Source organism: Danio aesculapii, chromosome 5 (genome assembly GCF_903798145.1).
Source record: "Danio aesculapii chromosome 5, fDanAes4.1, whole genome shotgun sequence".
NCBI lineage: Eukaryota > Metazoa > Chordata > Actinopteri > Cypriniformes > Danionidae > Danio > Danio aesculapii.
In genome coordinates, this window is record NC_079439.1 from 34,862,701 (window position 1) to 34,886,192 (window position 23,492).

General features: G+C 41.4%; 1 protein-coding gene across 3 annotated transcripts in view; it reads right to left on the reverse strand.

Annotated features, from left to right (window-relative positions):
* The window catches only part of si:dkey-34e4.1 (carboxyl-terminal PDZ ligand of neuronal nitric oxide synthase protein), a 90,174-nt gene that overhangs the window by 23,999 nt on the left and 42,683 nt on the right, over positions 1-23,492 (reverse strand). For 2 of the 3 annotated variants that reach the window (XR_008837836.1, XM_056458045.1), the window contains exons 6-10: positions 22,168-22,321; positions 21,867-22,012; positions 12,677-12,832; positions 9,839-10,004; positions 385-685 (exon numbers count right to left, since the gene is read on the reverse strand). Coding sequence is in view for 2 of the 3 variants with exons in the window: in XM_056458045.1 (XP_056314020.1) it covers positions 385-685; positions 9,839-10,004; positions 12,677-12,832; positions 21,867-22,012; positions 22,168-22,321 (923 nt within the window). In the remaining variant the exon portion in view is untranslated. The remainder of the gene's footprint in view (positions 1-384; positions 686-9,838; positions 10,005-12,676; positions 12,833-21,866; positions 22,013-22,167; positions 22,322-23,492) is intronic. The other variant, XM_056458046.1, reaches the window with a different exon arrangement.

Below are 23,492 nucleotides of genomic sequence, written 5' to 3' on the forward strand. Positions count from 1 at the left end.
TAAATAAAAAGTGGTTTGAAAATTATTTGTTCTTTGACAACCTTATGTTAAGCACAGAAAAATGTTGAGTTACAGTTTTTATAGTTACAAAAAAGCTGTCCTAAAATAATTGGCCGCACTGAGCCATTGCTTGGATAACTGCCATATCCTTAAAAAAGGCATCGGTATTGACGAGTACAAGGTAAAAAATGATATTGGTGGATCCCTAGTAAAAGTTATATAAACATCCAAAACATGGCACCTTTTCTTCTATTTTATGTAAAAAAGGATAATAATAATTTTTTTTTGCCTATTTTAAATCCAGAAAAAAATGTCAAATTATTTCAACTACTATGTCAAAGTACACATTGCTATTAATTGTAAATCTCAAAAATTAATTGTTACCTTTCATCAAGTGCAGTTGAATTCCGAGTTTCCAGCTTAGCCACTTCCCTTTGTGTTGCATCCAGTCCTGCTTCACTTCTGGCACTGGCAGGTCTGCCACTATCTGGAACGGTGTGAGCGGCTCGCAGGTTCAGGTTCAGCAGATTGAGGTAAGACTCAGCGTTAGAGGAGGAGACAGGAGGAGGTTCTGCTGGTCCTGCTGGGGTGGAGGTGATGGGCTGATCTGAGCGAGGAGCGTACAGATTCTTCAGGTTCAGAGACAGAGAACGAGTGGGCAAACTACTCCATGGTGAATCCTCTTCTAGAAGAGAGAAATACAAACGAGACAGGACAAGAGTTAAGGCAAAAATCAGTAATGTTAGGGGATGACATACTGTATGTACTGAATGTTTTGAACACTTACACTACCAAAAGTTCATTCATTCATTTTCTATTCAGCTTAGTTCCTTTATTAATCAGGGGTTGCCACAGCGGAATGAACCGCCAACTAATCCAGCAAATGTTTTACGCAGCGGATGCACTTCCAGCTGCAACACTGGGAAACACCCAAACACTCTTGCATTCACACATATACACTACAGCCAATTTAGCTTATTCCAGTCACCTATACCACATGTCTTTGGACTGTGGGGGAATCTGGAGCACCCAGAGGAAACCCACTCGAACACAGGGAGAACATGCTATCTCCACACAGAAATGCCAACTGACACAGCCGGGGCTTGAACCATCAATCTTCTTGCTGTGAGGCGATCGTGCTACCCACTGCACCACCGTGACACCCTTTATTTAATTTTATTAGGGAAAAAAATCAAAACTGATGACTGTAGGAATCATTATTAATGACTGAGTGAGTACAAATTATAATTGGTTATTATGGAACAGCAATATTATAATGAAAGTATCATGTGGCACTGAAGTAAATAAATGAATTCAGTTTTGAATTACAGAAATAAATGACATTATATTTTACTGTATTTTTGATCAAATAAATGCAGCTTTAGTTAGAATAAAAAATTAATAAATAAAAAACATGAAAAAATCGTTCTGATCCCAAACCTTAAACTGTTAGTGTATATCAATTAAGCTTATGTCCGAAAAATCATTTTCAATAATTCTCTAATGACAGACTACACCAATCTGCATGCACATCACACACACACGCACACACACACTTTCTCTCAGAGTGAAAGTCGGCATGAAGCCCAGTGCTGATGAATCAAACCCAATAAACTCCAGCACTAAACTCTAAAATAGATTAGTGTGCACCAACCAACTCAATAACATCCCAGCCTGCCAAATAATAATGTGTGTGCCTGTGACTGCAATGGAGCACATCATTGACCACGCATTTTTCAGCCCCCTGTGTTCTAGGGGGATTTTTCATTCATTTTTTTCATGCAAATAAATCTTTTAAAAGAAGCATCATTTGACACAAATCAAACCATTGAATCATAACAATATGTCATGATGAAAATCACAAAAATTAACAAATAATAAAAACATTTATTATTTATAATAATAACAATGGGCGTCATGGTGGCTCAGTGCATAGCACAGTGGGCTCACAGCAAGAAGGTTGTAGGTTCGAGCCAGGGCTGGGTCAGTTGGCATTTCTGTGTGGAGTTTGCATGTTCTCCCCATGTTCGCGTGGGTTTCTCTGGGTGCTCTGGTTTCCCCCACGTGTGTGAATGCAAGAGTGTATGGGTGTTTCCCAGAATTGGGTTGCGGCTGGCTTGTGGCTGGAAGGGTTATTCCACTGTGGCAACCCCTGATTAATAAAGGGGCTAAGCCAAATATAAAATAAATGAATTAATAATAACAATAATTGTTAAATCACAAAATTAAGAATAAGAACATTATTGTTGTCATTTAGAGCAGTTTTGGCGTAAAATAAAAAGGTTCAACGTTTTAAGAAGTTGGTATTCATTTTTTACAATAAAACACCAATGATTTAACTTCAGAAATGTTTCGATATGTGGTCAAATAAACCTGATTTTCAATCAGAATAAATGAAAACATTTGTTATAAGTTGTTATAAGTGCCGTTGTCTTAAAAATGCTCTAGATGACAATATTATTATTTTAAATGAAAATATCACACCTTATAAATTATTGTCTTAATAGAAAAAAACAACTACAACTGTAACATTAAGATTATTCATATTAAAAAAAATTCTTTTAATATATTTACAAATGCATTTTTCCTATGGACAGCATTTTCACCAGAAAAAAACAAACAAACAAACGCTACGGTTACTAAAGTAACCCTTCGTTCCCCGAGGGGGGGAACGGAAATGCTATGTGGAAACTTCCACTATGGGGATTTCGTCAGAATCCAATCATCTGAAAGAGTATAAAAACGGGCCAATGAAATGCCAATGAGTTGGCAGCGTCAGCGTGCACAGCTGGCGTCAATGACAATCAGTCATGCTATAAAGACGCAGCCAGTGCCATGCTCGACATCCTTTTCTAGCTGAAGAGACTTTCACGCTCAACAGCTAAGGGACAATCGTTGTGGCGAAGGAACATAGCATTTCCGTTCCCCCCCTCGGGGAACGAAGGGTTACTTTAGTAACCGTAGCGTTCCCCTTCGGATGGGGAACTCCAATGCTATGTGGAAACTTCCACTATGGGGAAATCTATGGAAAACGCCACAACGAAAGAACCTTACTGCGCCCCTGGCGAAGGGTGTGCCACGCAGTAGAGCAAGCGCACCTACAACGCCCCGAGACACAGTCTTCCAACGTGTCCCCTGGCCCTCACTTACCTGTTCAGAAACGGTTATATTTTTCGGGGAGTCGCAATAACCCTGTAAAAAGGTTTTGATACGACAGTACGTTGGGAAAGCGTTCAGTCCCGATAGGGAGGACGCTGCGGAGCTCACCTGCTACCCAGAGGGGAGACCTGGTGACAATCTATGGACCAGCCCAGAGATGGGGGGGTCCTAGCATAAGGATGGTTAGCGGGGAGGGAAGACACGAGCCTGCCCTAGAAGGGGGGACTATACCGTGGCTGTGTGAACGTATGGGATCGCCAGCGGGGATCACACATAGCAGGCACCTATACCCAGAACGCGGGCTGACCAGCGGGCATGCCGACAACGTAACGGGCCAACACCTGACTCCTCCGCTAAGTCAGGTGCTGGGGGCCTCGGAGGAACTCTGCAGGGTTCGCCAAAGAAATGGGGAACTAAACTGACAAAGCTGAAAAAGCGCACGTATCTCCGGGTTAGGGAGAGTGGTGCAGCAAGCGTGTTTCGACACCTCAACCGAATCGTTTCCTCAATCACCAAGGGTTGCCTAATACCCTTGAGGAAACCGGCTCCACTCGCAGATTGTAACCTTGCAAATGTATTGGGTGTCACCCAACCCGTAGCTCTACAAATGTCTGTCAGAGAGGCGCCGCGTGCTAACGCCCAGGAGGATGCGATGCTCCGTAATGGAGTGCGCTCCCACCCCCGGGGGACACGGCTCACCCTGGCCCAAAGGCGAGGGAGATGGCATCCACTACCCAGTGGGCCAACCTCTGTTTAGATACGGCACTTCCCATCTGCCGACCACTGTAATGGACAAAGAGCTGGTCAGAGGATCTAAGGCTCTGAGTGTTGTCCCCATATATTCGCAAAGCGCGAACAGGACACAACAATGAAAGGGCTGGGTCTGCCTCCTCCGCGGGCAGCGCTTGCAGGCTCACTACCTGATTGTTAAACGGCGTGGTAGGAACCTTGGGCACATAGCCGGGCCGGGGTCTCAGGACAACGTGAGAGTAGGCCGGCCCGAATTCTAGGCACGAGTCACTGACCGAAAATGCCTCCAGGTACCTAACCCTCTTAACCGATGCCAACACGACCAGCAGAGCTGTCTTCAAGGACAGAAATCTCAAGGATACTGAGTCGAGTGGTTCGAAGGGATCCCCACGTAGGCTCGTAGCACTACCGCGAGATCTCAAGAGGGTATGAGAGGGGGGCGGGGGAAAACATCCGCCCCGCACCTCTGAGGAGCTGGATGATGAGGTTATGCCTCCCCACGGTGCCGCCATCCACGCATCATGATGAGCGGAGATGGTGGCTACGTAAACCCTCAGTGTGGAGCGCGACAGCCTTCGCTCCACCTGTCCTGAAGGAAAGAAAGCACAACACTGATCTGGCAAGATCGGGGGTCTTCTCGGCGAGAAGCGCACCACTCAGTGAATAGACTCCACTCCAGGGCGTAGGCATGCCTCGTAGAGGGTGCACTAGCCTGAGTGATGGTATTAACCACCGCCACCGGTAGGTTACCTAAGTCTTCCTCGTCGCGTCTTATGGACCCCACGTGGAGGTTCCACAGAACTAAGCGAGGGTGCCAGATGGTGCCCTGTCCCTGAGAGAGTAGGTCCTCTCTCAAAGGGACTCGCCAGGGGGGGCGTCGCGAGGAGGGAGAGTTCTGATATCCAGGTCCGGTTGGGCCAGGGGCGCAACTAGCAAGACCTGCCCCTCGTCCTCCCTGACCTTGCACAGAAACTGCGCGAGTAGGCTCACTGGGGGGAGTGCATACTTACGCATGACTCGGGGTGGAGTCGCCATTCTCCCGGGGAAGGAGCTGCCGTGAGAGCCTGTTGGCCGCACGGTTGAGCCCATCCGGGGTGTGAATAGCAAGCAGCGACTTCAGCCGCGTATGACTCCAGAGGAGCAGACGGCGAGCGAGCTGAGACATGCAGCGGGAGCGTATACCCCCCCATCCGGATGGAATACGCTACCGCGGCCGTGCTGTCCGTCCTGACCAGCACGTGTTGCCCCCTCAGTCACCGGTAAAAAGCGGCGCAGAGCGAGAAACACTGCCAACAGCTCTAGGCAGTTGATATGCCAATGCAGCTGGGTTCCCCTCCACAGGTCCGCAGCAGCATGCCCGCTACACACGGCCCCCCCACCCCATACTGGAGGCATCTGCCGAAACGACAGCCTGCCTGGATGCCTGACCTAGGGGCACACTGGCCCGTAGGAAGGAGGGGTCCTTTCCAGGGGGTGCGGGTGCGGTGACACAGCGCAGTGACAGTCACTCGGTGTGGGCCCGCGTGCCATGCGCGTCTGGGGACCCGATCGTGAAGCCAATGCTGTAGTGGTCTCATATGGAGCAATCCGAGCGGCGTGGCCGCGGCTACGGATGCCATATGCCCCAGGAGCCTCTGAAATAATTTAGGGGGACCACTTTTTTTTCTGTCGAACTCTCTCAGACAGTTCAGCATTACCTCGGCGCCATAGTGATCGAGTTACCTCCATAGTGATCGAGTCCAGCTCCAACCCGAGAAAGGAGATGCTCTGCACGGGGGCGAGCTTGCTCTTTTCTCGGTTGACCTGAAACCCCAACGGGCGGAGGTGCCGGAGCACCTTGTCTCTGTGCATAATCAATTGCTCCCGAGAGTGGGCTAAAAATCAGCCAGTCATCGAAATAATTGAGCGTGCGGATGCCGGCGAGCCGAAGGGGCGCGAGGGCACCCCCCGCGAGCTTGGTGAAAACTCGCGAAGACAGAGAGAGCCCGAAGGGGAGGACCTTGTATTGCCATGCTCGACCTTCAAACGCAAACCGCAGAAACTGCCGGTGGCGTGGAAGTGTGGAGATATGAAAATACGCGTCCTTCAGATCTATTGCTGCAAACCAATCCTGAGGACGAACGCATCGCGTGATGCGCATCTGCGTAAGCATTCCGAAGCGCAGCCTGTGAAGGCAGCGGTTCAAAATGTGCAGATATAGGATTAGCCATAGCCCACCGCTTTTTTTTTTTTTTTTTTTTTGGGGCACGATGAAGTGCGGGCTGTAAAACCCGCGCTCCATCTCGGCTGGAGGGCCGGCTCGATTGCATCCTTCGCCAGGAGGACAGCAATCTCCTCTCGCAAGACAGGGGCGGACGCAGGACTGACCCTGGTCGCCCGTGAACCTGGGAGGCCGTTTAGCGAACTGAATCGCATAGCCGAGTCTGGTCGTATGGATGAGCCATTGCGATGGGCTGGCCCGCGCTAACCAGGCAGGCAGAGCCCCCGCAAATGGTCCCACCCGCACGATCGCTGACGTGCCAGCGGCGGGGCAGCGTGGAGTGAGTGGGCTCATCCGGGGAGCGCTGGGGTCCCACAGGAGAGCAGGAGAGGAGATGTTCTCGTCTCGCACTCAAACTCCAGGAGAGGGGCTGGGAGTGGAGAGAAAGGAGACCGTTCTCTCGTGCTCCATGAGCCATTGGCGAAATGCACCCATCCTGCAAGCTGGAAGGCATAGCGTCCCAGACTGGCAGTGTTCGGGCTGTCACATCCGGAGGAGGGGAAAAGTGCTCTTTCACTGAGGATTTTGATGGCGTTTTTTTTTTTTTTTTTTTTTTACGCCTTTAAATAACGTGCCCCGCCCTCCAGCGGGGAAAGAGCAAATTCCCTCCTCCCCAGATGGCCCGCCTCAGGGACGCTTCGCGGTCCGTTTTACCGAACTTAGCGGCGCCCTGGGCGGGGGACGCTGGTTGCCGGCGCGATGCTCGGCGCAGCCGCGTGGCCGGAGGCGCAGGCGGGGGCGGCGAAGCAAAGCTGCGGGCGGGCGTCCTCGGCGAAAAAGCAGTGGATGTGGATGGCTCGGCGGGGGGGAGCGGTCATACAATCCCGCCGATAGAGACCTCGCCCATCGCCTCCGACTGCTCTATCACCGGCGTGAATTCCTGGGCGAATTCACCGCCAGTGTCGCCGAACAGGCCAGCCTGGGATATGGGTGAGTTAAGAAAGCGAACTTTGTCAACGTCACGCACATCACCAGGTTTAGCCTGAGGTGGCATTCCTGGATCACGGATGTGATCATCGTCCTTCCCAGGGCACACACAGCCGACTTTTTTTTTTTTTTTTTTTTTTTTTTTGTAAGAGCATAGTCGGTTGCGGTGCGGAGCGCATGCTCAGTCCTGGGTCAGAACCATCCTCGCGCAGCCGGGCCAGCGCCTGCGCTTGGTAGCGCTGGTAGGTGGCCATAGCGTGCATGGTGAGGGGGAAGGCGCACGCAGCACACTGCGTGAGCCTACTGTGCCCATCCAGGAAGAAGGGGATGGGGAGGCTTAGAAGGTCTCGCCTTCATCCTCCACATCACACCCCTCTAATCGGTCCGGCCGCGGAGCTGGGGGATAAACCATCTCCAGAACCACGGCCGAAGCAGCCTGGGGAAGCACAGCCGCAAAGTCTGCTTCTGGATTCGACGCCGCGCTCAAAGTCCCGGAGGGAGCGAGCGGGTTCGAATCCTCGTCAGACCTTGACAGCCCAACCTCCAAGGATGGTGAGGATGGAAGCGCACGCAGATCGGGCAGAAAAAAGTGCCCTCAGGACAGCGTGAGTTTACTGTGCACTTCCGGGAAGAAGGGGACGGGAGGCTTTGAAGGTCTTGCCTCCTTATATCCTCCACATACACCCATCTAGTCGGTCCGGCCGCGGGGCTGGGGGATAAACCATCACCAGACCCACGGCCGAAGCAGCCCGAGAAAGCACGGCCATCACGTCTGCTTTTTAGATGCTAACGCCGCGCTCTCCACCCCGGAGGGAGGGAGCGAGCGGGCTCGCATCCTCATCAGACAATGACAGCCCATCCTCCGATGCAGCGATGGACATCTGACCCCCGGTGTCATCAGGTGAGAGAGCGACCATCCAAGGACGGAGCGCTTCTCTTCACCTGAAGCTTGGATGGAGCGCGTGGAGGAGCGAGAGGTCCACGGCCCGGGGGCGGCGGATTTACTCTCACTGAAACCCTCAGATCTGCCCGAGTGCCAACCGCAGTGCGGGGGACAACTGGGGTGGGTGGCTCTTTTGCAAGAGCGAGCCGCGATCTTAACTGCGCAACAGACATGACATCAGTGATGGCATGCACTGCCCGCGAGCACCGCATTAACATGCTGGACCCCCAGACATGAAACGCTGTGCTCGTGCCCATCATCCGGGGATAGGAAACCACCGCATCCAGAAACGCACGGTCGGAGTGACGTCTTGAAAAAGACGCGCTGCACGACCGTGTTGCTCTTTTAGGAAAGCTCTTTTCCTATATACAAACCGCTCTTGGAGGACCGGACCCAAAGGACGCCAGGCAAGGGAGAAATACCCAGCTCGACCATCTGCCACTGCGTATACGCGCTCTGGACCGGGAGAAGCTGCTTCTCGATCTCTCTCTGTGTAGACACAGGTTGGAGATACCCTCAAAGACTCTCTCAGAAGCTTCGTGAAAGGCTCTGAAAGCGAAAGGATGTCGAGCATGGCACTGGCTGCGTCTTTATAGCATGACTGATTGTCATTGACGCCAGCTGTGCACGCTGACGCTGCCAACTCATTGGCATTTCATTGGCCCGTTTTTATACTCTTTCAGATGATTGGATTCTGACGAAATCCCCATAGTGGAAGTTTCCACATAGCATTGGAGTTCCCCATCCGAAGGGGAACTGTATTTCAAGAGTTCACACTTAGCTAATGCTCGACTATGATAGCAGGTTTGGCATGCTGTCCCGGGATAGAACCCTGAGCTCGGAGATAGATGAGCCCAAGGTTCCCGCCTGGTCAATGAGCATTAGGAGGGATACGAGATCAGGTGTTTCTCGAGTGCACCCTTTTGCTATATATGCGTTAAGTGCTTGTGACTGTATTACGATTCACTTATGTACATGTTTTCAGACTGTGGGAGGAAATCGGAGGACCCGGAGTAAAACCCATGCAAACACAGGGAGAACATGCAAACTCCACGCAGGGAGTGCCGACGCTTAATTAGAACTTGAACCTGTGGCCTTCTTACTGCGAGGCAGCATTGCTAACCACTGAGCCACCGTGTTGCCCGATCATGAAAAAGGAGGGAGAAAGGAAGGATGGGGGGGGGGGGTGTCCAAAAACAAAGATAAGGAATGAAGTTTAGGCAGGATATTTATAGTAGTTTTAGAATGATCTAATAGGCTAGCTAATGATTAGCAATGAGGATCAGCTGTAGTCAATAATATCATGTGCTCCTCTCGAAATTAGTTTGTGAAACTTCACTTATGTTATGTTTTGTATTTTTGAGAGTTTGCTTTAGAATGTCATTAGGTCATCTGTGATGCTTTATAGGAGTGACCTTTTCTCAGGGTTTCTACGGGTTTCATCAAGTCAAATATATATATATATATATATATATATATATATATATATATATATATAAATTAAGGAAGATAGTTAAACCATGTTAATAAATAATACTTTGTTAAAACTTTTATTAAGATTTTGTAACTGATTGGATGTGGGTGTTGGCCCAGTTGGGTAGCTTTACATGGACATAATAGAATTAAGACCTGTTAAAAATTATTTAAGACCTACAAGACAATATTTCAGTGATTTTAAGACTTTTTAAGGCCTAAAATGTTGTTTTTGAAAATTAAGACATTTTAAGACTTTTTAAGACCCAGCGGATACCCTGCTTTCTACTAGATGGATCTGCCTTCAGATTTGTGTTGTGTCTTACTCTGCGTGTCTCCAGCAGCTCTGATCTCCAGTTGGCTAAGGTGTTTGACCAGCAGGGCTGTGTGCTGCAGCAGGTCTCGGTTCTGTAGCAGCAGCTGGTGTGTTCTGGCCTGTGCCTCCATGCGAGCCGCCGTCTCTGCAGACAGCTGATCCTTCAAGAGCTGCACCTACAAAGAAAACACACTCCATCAACACATGCCAGTTCACGGAAACATCTTTTAACCTACAGGCAGGATATCAGCTGAGGATTAGACGAGTGAAATCAAATCCTAGATCAGGTTATTACAATCATTGTGAACACTTACTACCCTGTGATATGTGTGTACTAGTAGCATTACATTTAAGCTTTTAAGCAATTAGGAAAACTAATGCTGTTTGTAGCTTAATGAAAATGTCTTCATCAATGTCAAACGTGAACACAGGGAGAACATGCAAACTCCACACAGAAATGCCAACTGACCCAGCCAAGGCTCGAACCAGCAAACTTTTTGCTGTAAAGCAACAGCGCTACACACTGCGTCACCTTGCCACCTTTGTAAATAATTTTTTAACAAAATTTTAAAACATCAATTTGTAAACATTTTCATGATTTGGGGTTCTCACTCTAAGCCAAATGTCAAATTCACTGATTCACTGACAAAAGGAGGGAAAGGAATAAAATTGGCACTAAAAACAGCAGGCAAATGTGAAACAACACGATAAAAACACAATGTCGAATATTAGCATTTTCATAAAATGTAAGGTAACATATAAAACAACAAACAAAAAATCCCGATATTCCATAAGTTGTAAAAAAAAAAATCTAAAATTCCAATGTTTTGGAATGTTCAAAATGAAACTACATGAAAATACATTTAAATTGCCTAGAATAAAACATTTACCATTTCTCATAATTCTAGAAATTCCAAGATCCATAGGAACCCTGTTTCCAGGATTAAACATCTCCCTTTTAAAATTTCCCCATACGGTAGGTCTGCACGATATTGGAAAAATTTGACATTGCGATATTTTGTTTTGCCACGATATATATTGCGATACGAATATAATTTCACCAGATGATTTGAATAGTTCTATTTTCAAAGGTTTCATTAATTTGATTTCAGTGCTTTGTTCAGTTTCTGTTCTTAAATACTGTTAGACTCCCCCGAAAACCACAATCAATTGTAAAATAACATGGTCTTCATTGTATAAATGTTTAATAAAAATCATGAAATGCATTAATTTCTTTATCTTTAAATCTTAAATAATCCAATCCTGCGATATGACTATTGCAGATACACATGTTGCAATATTGATGCTCAAACGATTTATTGATCAGCCTTACCATAATGTACAGTTGAAGTCAGAATTATTAGCACCCCTTTGATTTTTTTACTTTTTTATATATTTTCCAATTGATTATTAACAGTGCAAGGAAATTTTCACAGTATGTCTGATAATAATTTTTTCTTCTGGAGTAAGTCTTGTTTGTTTGATTTCGGCTAGAATAAAAGCAGTTTAAATTTTTTTAAAAACCATTTTAAGGTCAAAATTATTAGCCCCTTTAAGCAATTTATTTTTTCCGATAGTCTACAGAACAAACCATCGTTATACAATAACTTGCCTAATTACCCTAACCCCCCTAGTTAACCTAATTAACCTAGTTAAGCCTTTAAATGTCACTTTAAGCTGTATAGAAGTGTTTTAAAAAATTCTAGTCAAATATTATTTACTGTCATCATGGCAAAGATAAAATAAATCAGTTATTAGAAATGAGTTTATAAAACTACTATGCTTAGAAATGTGTTGAAAAAAAATCTTCTTTCTGTTAAACAGAAATTGGGGGAAAAATGAAGAGAGGGGCTAAAAACTCAGGGGGAGTCTAATAATTCTGACTTCAACTGTATATCAAGTGTAGCTTGAAAACCATGGCACTTAAATAGAAATACCGTTGTTATGGGAAATTTATATAAGAAATATGATTTCAGCGGAACTAAGCTTGTTTTAAACTTTAACAACCAGTCAATTAAACAATCAACAACAACAACAACAACAAAACGTTCCATTTTCCTCTCTCATAGGATGTGAAATGTGAAAACAACTGGTTTACACTTATTACATTTATTTTGGCTTTAGTTTTATTAGTAAATCTTCAAAGACATTTTTGGAGAGACAAAACTGATACCTAAAAGAAACTTAAAAACACTATGAAGTCTCCTGAGATATAAAAAAGCAATCTCTGAGGGTTAAAACGTTCCACTGGACAAGAAGTAAGTGCATATCAATCTCATTTTCCAAGCTCTTATTATGCAGTAGCGTGACTGTGCTGAATCAGAGCTGAAAGCCCATCATCTTCCCCTCTCTCTCTCTCTCTCTCTCTCTCTCTCTCTCTCTCTCTCTCTCTCTCTCTCTCTCTCTCTCTCTCTCTCTTTCTCTGCGTTTCTCATCATAACATCATCAGATCCCTATACATTATCCCAAACGAGAACAAATATCATTATCTGGATACTGAACAAAATGACTCACTAAATGAACAACATGAAGCTGTATATTGCCTCTATCAGCTGTGTGTTCTGCGTTTATCTTTGCTTCATCATTGGATATGGAACATAATTTAGACTTATGTGAGTGCTTTTTAACAAAGGCTATCAAAAATCATTTCAACAGAGAGTGATGAATAGGGTTGTGCAGAAAATGTGTCTCTAAAATTGTGGAAGTGGGTGAAAAGGTTTGCACTCCGAGAAGAGAGGTAATCATTATGGGGGAAAAAACAGCCTGAAAATAACGACTCAACTGCTGTGTTTTACATATAGCTGTAGCGCCTCCCAGTGGTAGAAAAGAGCAGAATCGATGTCTTTACCTGTGCTACGGCGATTTGTGTTTGCTGCTGCTGTTGTAGAAGCTGTTGTTGGAGAAGTTGTAGGTGGTGTTTGGTGGCCAGCGGTGTGAGCGATGGAGAGCAGGGGCTGCTGGGACATAAAGTGTAGAGAGAGACGCCCTCCACCTCCTGTAAAGACTGAGAGATAGAGAATATCAGAATGTGAAAAACTAAAAGAAAAAAACTGTCCTCCTGTGAAACTAACATTATATGTTGCAGTTTATATATGTAGAGCATTAGCTGAGTTAGCATTAGCATTAGATAGATGAGTAAAAATGATAAATATAGAAAGAGATTGTGTGCTTGCATTAGGCAAGCATTTTAATCTGTGGATCCATGGGAGCAGAGGACACATTAAGTGGAGAAAGAAAAACATGTACACACACACAAGTACACAAACGCATTTAAACACACACTCTCACACTGAGAGAAACTAATTTTCTCTAAGTAGCCTTAGCCTGTCTGCTATAAAAGGTTCTGAGACAGAGACAAAACTCGAGGGATTTGAACACCAAAACACTCTGCTTTTTCACCTAATGGCTTTTTTCTGTACTTACTACTGATTCTTTAGTCTCACACAGTTCTTTTCATACATTTAAAGATATTAATTTACACAAAAGCCATTATTAAGTAGGTTAACTGCACAATTATCTGGAATACTGGTATAGAAATAGCATTAGTTGGAATGCTATAACTTCAGTGGTACTGAAAAAAATCATACTCAAATAAATGTACCATTACTTCCCCAAAAATGTAGTGCAAGTAGAGTAAAAGTACCTGTTGTAAATATTACTCAAAGTATGAGTAAAAGTAGCCCTCTTAAAAGTATTCAAGAGCAGTGAGTAGTATTATGTAAAAAGCTGATGCGTTTACATGTAATAAGTGGTTGTGTACACGTAACATTCTGTACTGCATTTAGTTATTGTTTTATTGCCATTTCGTTCATCATACAGTAAACATCTGTCATCTTCTCATCAGTGACATGCACCTAAACAGTCTCTGGGTCAATGCGTGTAAAAGTTTTGGACAACTTCTTGGACACTTTTAATGCTTCCAAACAGTTTGCTGCATTTATAAATTGCCTTGAGATAAATTGTTTTGAGGTAGTTCATTATGATGTGATTTATTAATGCGTATTGATTGATCTTAATGTTCATTTTAATATACTAGTAAAATTTTCTAAATTATTTTATTAGTTATGACTATTAAATGAAATTGAGCTAACATAAATTAACAATAAGCAGTATTTTTATTTCATTTACATTTTGGCAAAACACTTTTATCTGAAGTCCAAGTAATTAAAGCAACAAAAGAACTTTCTAAAACAAGGGAAAAAAGAAAAATAATTAGCAAGTGCTGTGCTAAATCCTAGCTGTTTTTTATAAAAACAAAAAACAAATACAATGCAACATTGAATGTTAACCACCAGGAGGAGCTGAAGGTTTAATTTTAGGGTTTATAAGGCAGAGAGGACAGAGGTAGCAGAGTGTGTCCAGCAAATCAAGACAATTCAAGAAAACAATCTTTTCATCTCCATTATTTGTGCACACAGAAATTGCTTCCCGAAATACAATGGCAAAGAGATAATAATTAGCTTCTATATAAAAACATAAAATGGAAGCCAAAACAATGCTTGTTCCCATTCTGTCTTCATTTCTCCCCTGGTTGCTCCATTCGTGGTAAACATCAGCCGCAAAGCTAATGGGACAGAACTGGATCTTTGATGTTTGCCAGACAAGGAACACGTGAATGCATTATGAATGGATTGCTGCTAAATGGATACATGCAAAATGAATGAATGCTTTATCTGCTTTCAGGCTAGGCAGCTGGTCTGCACTGAGAATTTCTGTAATGAATGACAGAGAGATCTATCTATTGAAATATCTGTCAATATAACAGTATATGAAGAGTTCAGATGCAAAAAAACTCAGTTCCTTCAGTATCATCTGAAATTTTACCCTTAAATGATGATAATGTTTCTCAGCCTCATATGTTCATGTTCAGCTATTTCACATCGAAGGCTATGAAAATATCTTATTGTTTGCCAATTTTTGAAAAATGCGTGACCTCTGTCTTACTAGCAATTGAGTGAGCACACTTTCGTTCTGTCCAATCAGAATTGCGCAACCGAACTATGCGGAATGGCCACAATAAAACAAACAAACAGGAAAGCGCGAATGAATGGGATGATGGCGTCTGCCACTTCAGAAGCCTCAATAGACTAATTAATATTAAAGAAAAAACAGCACGCCGGTAATATGGGAATGTCTTGGTTTTAAAGTCACAGACCCAAGCAAAACCAGGTTATTTGTAAGAGTTATCGCAGAATTGTTACTACAGCACAAAGAAATACAACAACCAGCACCTAAAAAAGCACCACAGGCAGCTATACTTGCTAAAAAGTAAACTAAAAGTACTGCCAGTTGACATGTTGTTGTTCTTCTTCTTCTTTGTCATTTAAGTCTTTTTCTTTTTCTTGTCATCATCTTTTTCTTTTTATTCTTTGCCTTGGTCTTCATCTTCTTGGTCTTTCGGTCTTAAGCCTGGTTTATATTTCTGCGTAAAGTGATCGGCGTGACCCACGGTGCATGCAATGCGTGTAGCCGTGCATTTATACTTCTACGGCTGTTTCTGTTAGTCTGCAATTACACTTCTGAAACGCTAGCAGGGAGTACCTGTTTATGTTCCTCTGTGAAGAGTTTCTTCGGTCATGTTTTGTTTTTTTCTGAACGCTTCCTTAATGTACAAGTGGCTCAAACTCGCTCATTTTGAGTCTGGAATTGGCGGGTGTGCAACAACTTTAATCATAAGGTAAACACAAAACAACAGTTTTCATCCGGAGCTCCTCCGCTGGACTCCACACTTGTAAACACTCGCTGCATCTGACTCGCGTGGCTGACAAGCTGACCAATCACAGAGCTTGTAGTTACTTTTTTTGAGAGGTGCGTGTTAGCGTCACCGACGGCCACAGCTGTGGGTCCACGCATAGGATGCCATAGCATACGCGTGTGCTTGACGCAGAAGTATAAATCAGCCTTTAGTCTTCTTGGTCTTAGTCTTCGTCTTTATCTACTTTATCTTCATCTTCTTGATCTTGGTCGTCATCTTTGTCGTCATCATCATTCTGATTTGTCTTGGTCTTCTTCGTCTTCGATGCCTTCTTGGTCTTATTTGTCATCTTCTTGGTCTTCGATGCCATCTTGGTCTTAGTCTTTGTCTTCTTGGTCTTAGTCGTCATCTTCTTTGTCTTGGTTTTCTTGGTCTGTCTTTATCTTCATCCTTATGGTCCTCGTCATCTTCTTCGTCTTGGATGTCATTTTGGTATTTGTCGTCATCTTCTTGCTCTTGGTCTTCTTGGTCTTTGTCTTCATCTTTGTCCTCATGGTTGTCTTCTTTTTCGTCTTGGTCTTAGTCTTCGTCTTCTTGGTCTTAGGCGTCATCTTCTTTGTCTTCTTCTTAGTCTTGATCTGCGTTGTCTTCTTCCTTATGGTCGTCATTATCCTCCTTGTTTGGATGTCATCTTGGTCTCCGTCTTCATCTTCTTTGTCTTCTTGCTCTTGGTCTTTATCTTCTTCGTCTTAGATGTCATCTAGTCTTCTTAGTCTTCCTCGTCATCTTCTTTGTCTTCGTCTTCATGGTCTTTATGTCCTTCATCGTCGTCTTTGTATTTGTCTTCCTCTTTATATTGGTTTTTGTCATTTCCTGGTCTTGGTCGTCTGCTTGGTCTTTGTCTAACGTGGTCATCTGCTTGGTCTTCATCTTGGTCTTCTTCGTTGTCTTAGTCTTCTTCTTCTGTCAGAGTCGGCGATAGAACCCAGGTCCCTGGCATGAGAGGTGAGTCACGTAACCACTGAGCTACTGGGAGTTGATGAACCCGATCAACAAAAGGCAGCTTGCTTCTTTGTGGATATTTATTAATGACAAAAAAAAATCTTCAATAAGAAACGAAGTTATGTAAGGCAAAAACAGAGTTTTCCAATAAGCAACAACAAAGTACAATTTCAGAGATGTTTGCTAATATAAGTTAATATCTTTTAAGTTCCTTTTTTTAAATTAAGACTAGCAGTAGCAGTAAGAAGCCACAATACAGATTATTGAGCTGAAGCTTAACTACAAAATTAAACCGCAAATCAAATTAGATATTTTCCCAAAATCGCACAGCCCTAGTTTAAATGCATTTACTGTTACTTTTGTATTAGTTTAATAATTAACAAAGCAAAAGTTTGGGGTCAGTAAGAATTTATCTTGAAAGATTTTTTTTTTCAGCAAGAATGTATCAACGAATCTTTAAAAAAGTATTGAAGTGAAGTACTGACACTGAAGACTGCAGCAATGATGCCAAACATTCAGCTTTACTTTCACAGAAATTAGTGAGGTCTTAAAAAATATTAAACAAAAAACATCTATAATTTATTACATGAATACTGTCAATGTATAATAAATGAGAACTAACATTGAAAACATAACTGATGCATAACACGTGAGAATATTAGAGACAAATTTAAATAATGTCACATTACCCCAAAAAAACTTTTCATGATCCAAGGGTATAGTTTTTAGGCTTGTGAAACTGCTCATTCAGATGAAACTTGCTGAATGAGGGAGTTTGAAACGTAAATAATACACAGCATATTTGTGCTCTGCTAGTTTTTGCTCCAGCACATACATTTTTGCTGGGGCTGTATGATATTATTCCCACACAGTTAAGTAGTTAAAGTCAGGCAAGGATTTTGTAAAACAGTGTGCAGGCTTGAGGCATCCTAACAGTATGAATTGACTCCCCCTGAAGGAGGAACAAGGTTGAGATAAAGGGGTAAAAACCAGAAGAGACAGGAGGTGAAAGGGGCTTCCTCTATTTATAAACAGCCTTTATTTTCAGCTGACAAGCGACACTGGACAGATGTCTGTGGGGAGAAATCAGAGCTGCACTATTCTGGATGAACTAAGAATCATGATTTGACTGTTTAAAACAGAGATCACAATTCTCAGACTATTCTGAGCAAACAACTTAGCAAAATGTCTAATAGCATTTTGTTTATATCACAGCTCTGCCAGTCAGAGTAAAGCACATCTGACACATAACAGTTTGTATAATACTTTAAAATACAACATTCAGCTTCATTCAAATACGTTTGTTACATTTTGTGGTAGCTTACACATATGATCTGCTCTGTTACCGTCTCTCTGGACTAGAAAAGACTGTATATGTGCTGCTGCGGCCGTTCACGTGACATTAACATGAAAGCACACTTCATTCATCCCAATGGAAGTCATATTTACTCTGCCTGAATTGTTTTTAAACTATATATAGCACAATGTGCCAACTGTAAATGTATGTAAGAGACTTAACTATGGTGGCTTAAAAAAGCCAACATACTGGTCTACTGCATAAACTTATTCTTCTTCCATCTTCTTCTTTTTAGACTATTTTAAAAATGCATCTACTCCTAGTATCTGCATCTCCTCCATACTACAACCACCAAACTAACACCAACCTCCAAACTGGTCTGACTCGGGTTGCTATATCTTTCCCAACTGATCAGACTTATGATTTTCCAAAAACTGACCCGGAAAATTTAGTCCCATTGACTTAACAGTGGACCATTGGACTGTCATACAGACTTAAGGTTACGCTCATTTAACTCAGACTACCAATCTGCCAATCACTGATGATCTTTCAACTTACTAGCCTCACCTTAGCAACCACTTATGGCACCCTAGCAACTGTCCCATAGATTACCATTGTAAAAAAACTGCCATTGACTTTACATTGGTCATAATAACAACAAACTAAGGACATACTAACATACTAATCATACTAGCAACATGGTAATTCATACTAAATTCATGCTAACAACATGCTAGCTTATACTAAAAGCATACTAGCCACATGCTAATTAATACAAGAACCATGCTAATAACTAATTTGTACTAGAAATATGCTAGCAACATGCTAATTCATATTAAAACCATGCTATTTATGTTAGCAACTGCCTAGCAACTTCTCAGAACACCTTAGCAACTGCATAGCAATACCTTAGCAATCCCCTAGCAACACCTTAGCAACCGATTAGCAACCACTCAGAACATCCTAGCAACCACTCACAACACCTTAGCAACCGCCTAGCAACACCTTAACAACCAGTCAAAACACCCTAGCAACACCTTAGCAACTGCCAAGCAACCACTCAGAGCACCCTAGCAACTATTCAGAACACCCTACCAACCACTTAAAAACCTCTCTGAATCGCCTAGCAACAGCCTAGCAGGAAACATGCCAACCCATACTAGAAACCTGCTATCATATATGTAGTTTCAAATTTCCTAAAAATTTCTTCAACTATTTAAACTTTAAAACTACGTCAAACTTTCTCAAGCCACCCTAAAGTTTGTCTATGAACTTTATTTTCTAGTTTTCAATGTTCTAGTTGCCTGCATGCTGACTGCATATGCATATGTTAAAGGAGACCTATTATGCCCCTTTTTGCAAAATTTAAAATGATCTGATGTCTCTAAAGTGTGTATGAGAATTTTAGTTGCTCTGAACTCTTTGTCGCTGACATTATCTTCAGCAGGTACGATGTGAAACCTCTAATGGTGGATTGCTGCTTCTCACTCAGGGATGTCTATGTTAAGGAGGGAGAGACTGTTAATAATGGGTGAGGTTTCCCCCTTTAATGACACGTAAAAAGAAAGAATGTCAATCAAATTGTTTCTGCAGACATTAAGTAAGATCAGAAAAATGGAATCATTTAATTTTTACCATTAGGTAAAATGGCTGTTTATATTCACAAACTGCTACAGTACAACACAAAAAAGTTATTTTTTTCATAATAGGTCCCCTTTAAATGTATTTGCCACCTCTGTTTATGTGCACAAACCTTGGCCTTTTTGGGGTCCTCCCAAGCGGCAACATCCCGCTCTCCATCGTGAAGCTAATACAGAAGTAACTGAAATTCATTGATTGGCCTTTGGGAGCTGGCTCCAGAAACTCCAGAGGTTCACATTCACTTGCCATGTTGAACTGGCCATATTTACAGTTGATAAAAACATGTTGACAGCCTGCTACAAAAGACGGTTTTGGTGCATATAGCTAATATTACTTCATGACAACTTGAATTTTTTTATAACTCATTAGTTTCTTTTTTATTAAGTCTGCATAATTAAGGGCGTGGCCGCTTGTGTGACAGCTAGGTCTCACCAGTTGCCGTCACGTCACCTCAGCTGATTCCAGCAGATTAGCAGCTGAGCTCGGCATATACATCGTATTTTGTTTTGTTTTATGTGGCTTTATAAAGTCAATTGCATTTTGGGATTATTTCTTAAAAGTAGCAGATAATATGACATGCTGTGTGCACTAAATTGCGTCAACAAAATGACCTCCTTTTCCCAGGTTAGTGAAATTCTTACTCTTGAAAATTCTTGAACAGTCATCTGAAATGTTGTCCCATGTATTACAACAGTGTTTTTAAAAGACCAAAGAGAAATTATTAACATAGTATATAACCAAGCACATGTGGTCACAACACAAACGAGTCGCAAGTAATAAAGTGGTAAGCGTTTCTCCCAAAGAAAACCCCATCTAAGCAAAATGCAGAAAACAAAAAACAAGAAAAGCAAAAAACAGAAAAGCAAAAAACAGGCATCTGTAGCTTTGCTCATGCCTCTTTGCCCATTTTTGGTTACTCGCGGTTGGCGCGATGACATGCAAAAAAAAATGGCAACGGTTGGCCACTCCCACTTTTAGTTTGGTAATTTACCATATTTGTGTTTTTAAAAGAGCTCAGAGTATCCTATACACCCCGAATCACCCAATGTACACTGTGTTTAAGCTGTTGCCATCAGGATGTCGTTTTAGAGTTCCTATTTGCAGGATAAACAGAACTAGACATTTTTTTTTTATAATGGTGGCCATTAGGTCATTAAATGAGGCCAGGGGGGAGGGAGATGCACCTACAAATTGATGTATTGTATGTTGTGTGGTAATATTTTGTTAATGTGTAGATGGAACTTCATCTGTGTTATGGCACCTTGCTGCAATTTTAGTTTCCCTAAACGGGATAATAAAGTTGAGTCTGAGTTTCATTTGCACTCTTCAGAAACCTATGGGTGACATCACGAATACTACATCCATATTTTTTTACAGTCTATGGTTCCTCCACTTAATGTTACAACTAATAAATGTGTAGGACAACAGATCAACACTGATTTGACTATTGATTATTTATTTATTTAATTTAGTATCTGACAGTGTTAAGGCAAACCATTAGTGTGAATGATTGATTATATGTAAGTAAGATACATTTAAGCTAGGGTACTTTAAATAAATTTAAGCAGATACTACAGAGCATTTTAATTGGTCAGAAGATCTGATGAGAAGCAGAAATTTGAGGGGCATCATAATAATTACCATACTGGTAATTACCATAATTACCTACAGATTTTTTTGAATGCTTATGTCTTCTAAATGCAGATTTTATGACTGTTTTTCTGCATTCATTCATTCATTCATTTTCTTTTTGGCTTAGTGCCTTTATCAATCCGGGGTCACCACAGCGGAATGAACCGCCAACTTATCCAGCACGTTTTTATGCAGCGGGAGCACCCGGAGGAAACCCACGCAAACGCAGGGAGAACATACAAACTCCACACAGAAATGCCAACTGACCCAGCCGAGGCTCGAACCAGCGACCTTCTTGCTGTGCAAGACTGTGCAGCACTACCTACTGCGCCACTGCATCGCCCTCTGTTTTTTTGCATATTAACTACTAAACATATTGATACTAACACCAAAAAAAGAGGAATTCTTATTTTAAAAACAAAAAATTAAAATTTTATACAAGAACTATGACAAATAATGCACATTTTATCAATATTTCAGAAACCACATTTAATACAGTACAGTACAGTTGAGTACAGTTTAAGCCATCACCATTACTCTGATATTTTAATGTCAATATTAATTGTTAGTGAAATGGTAAGTACAGTAAGGACTTGTATGGCGCTAGATATGCTGCGGGTGTGAATTACAAAGGTGTTTGATTTGAATTTCACGGTCCTTGAATCTGCTGTTCATGACAGAGTGGGAACCCTGTTTTATTTTAGGGGACTTCTATGATTAAATATAGAGCTGTAGGAGAAATAAAGATCAATTTTCAGATCACTCTCTCACCTGTATGGTTTGCCCAGGCTTCACCATGTTGAGCTCTGACAGGCTTTGAAGAATGTCATCCATCGCCTGCTCACTGAGCTTTGTGGGATGAGAATTGGTTCCAGTGACATCATCTGTTCTGTGCTCCATCCCTGTCAGCTGACGACCTGCAAACAACAGCAGCATTTTAGGAATATGATGACATTAGTTATACAACAATGATCAACACGTTCAGCTGTCACAGGAATGCTGCTCTCACAGCTGCGCAGATGTGATGTTCTCTATTATGACGTGGGGTTCTAATGTGATGGCGTGGTCTCACCTTCAGGACTGGGCTCTTCTCCAGACTGATCGCTCTGGCCGTCTGCAGGACCGTCTGGCTGCTCATCTGCATTCAGCTCAGCGTGCTGCAGACTCAGCTTATGGCAAACCTCAAACGCCTGACCGACCGTCCGCACAATTCGCATGGCCTGACTCTGAGAGAGGAGACAAGTGGATAAATGCAGAGGTTTAGAGGCCTTTAGGGTCATGCATACAAAACATGCTATTTACGTACAAAATATATTAAAAAGCAACATGTTCATTTCTGCAATAAATATCTAATCACAGACTCTGAACTATTTGCTTAAACACAAACTGATTGTTTTAGCAGGTTTCACACATTTATAATGAAACTGGTAAATGTTTACAAATATATTTGTATTTTATTAAAGGATTTAATTTTTGCTTATTTTGTTTAGTGCAGTGTAAAATGGATCTGTATATTTACATTATATTATATACTGTATTTGTTATTTATTGCAGGAGCTGTTTTTAATTGATACATTTATAAACAATTAAACATTTATTATATTATATTATATTATATTATATTATATTATATTATATTATATTATATAATATTATATTATATTATATTATATTATATTATATTATATAATACTATATTATACTATATTATACTATATTATATCATATCATATTATATTATATAATACTATATTATATTATATTATATTATATTATATTATATTATATTATATTATATTATATTATATTATACTATATTATATTATACTATATTATATTATATTATATTATATTATATTATATTATATTATATTATATTATACTATATTATATTATATTATACTATATTATACTATATTATATTATATAATACTATATTATACTATATTATATCATATCATATTATATTATATTATATTATATTATATTATATTATATTATATTATATTATATTATACTATATTATATTATATTATATTATATAATACTATATTATACTATATTATACTATATTATATCATATCATATTACATTATATTATATTATATTATATTATATTATATTATATTATACTATATTATACTATATTATATTATATTATACTATATTATACTATATTATATTATATTATATTATATAATATAATACTATATTATACTATATTATACTATATTATATTATATTATATCATATCATATTATATATATCTGTACATACAACTCAACATCCAGGTTTCTTCACTAACCGCATCTGTTTAATGTTCATCATTTTTTATTATTATTTTATTTTTTTGTTTTGTTATTATTTTGTGTTGTCACTTGTCACTTTATGTACACT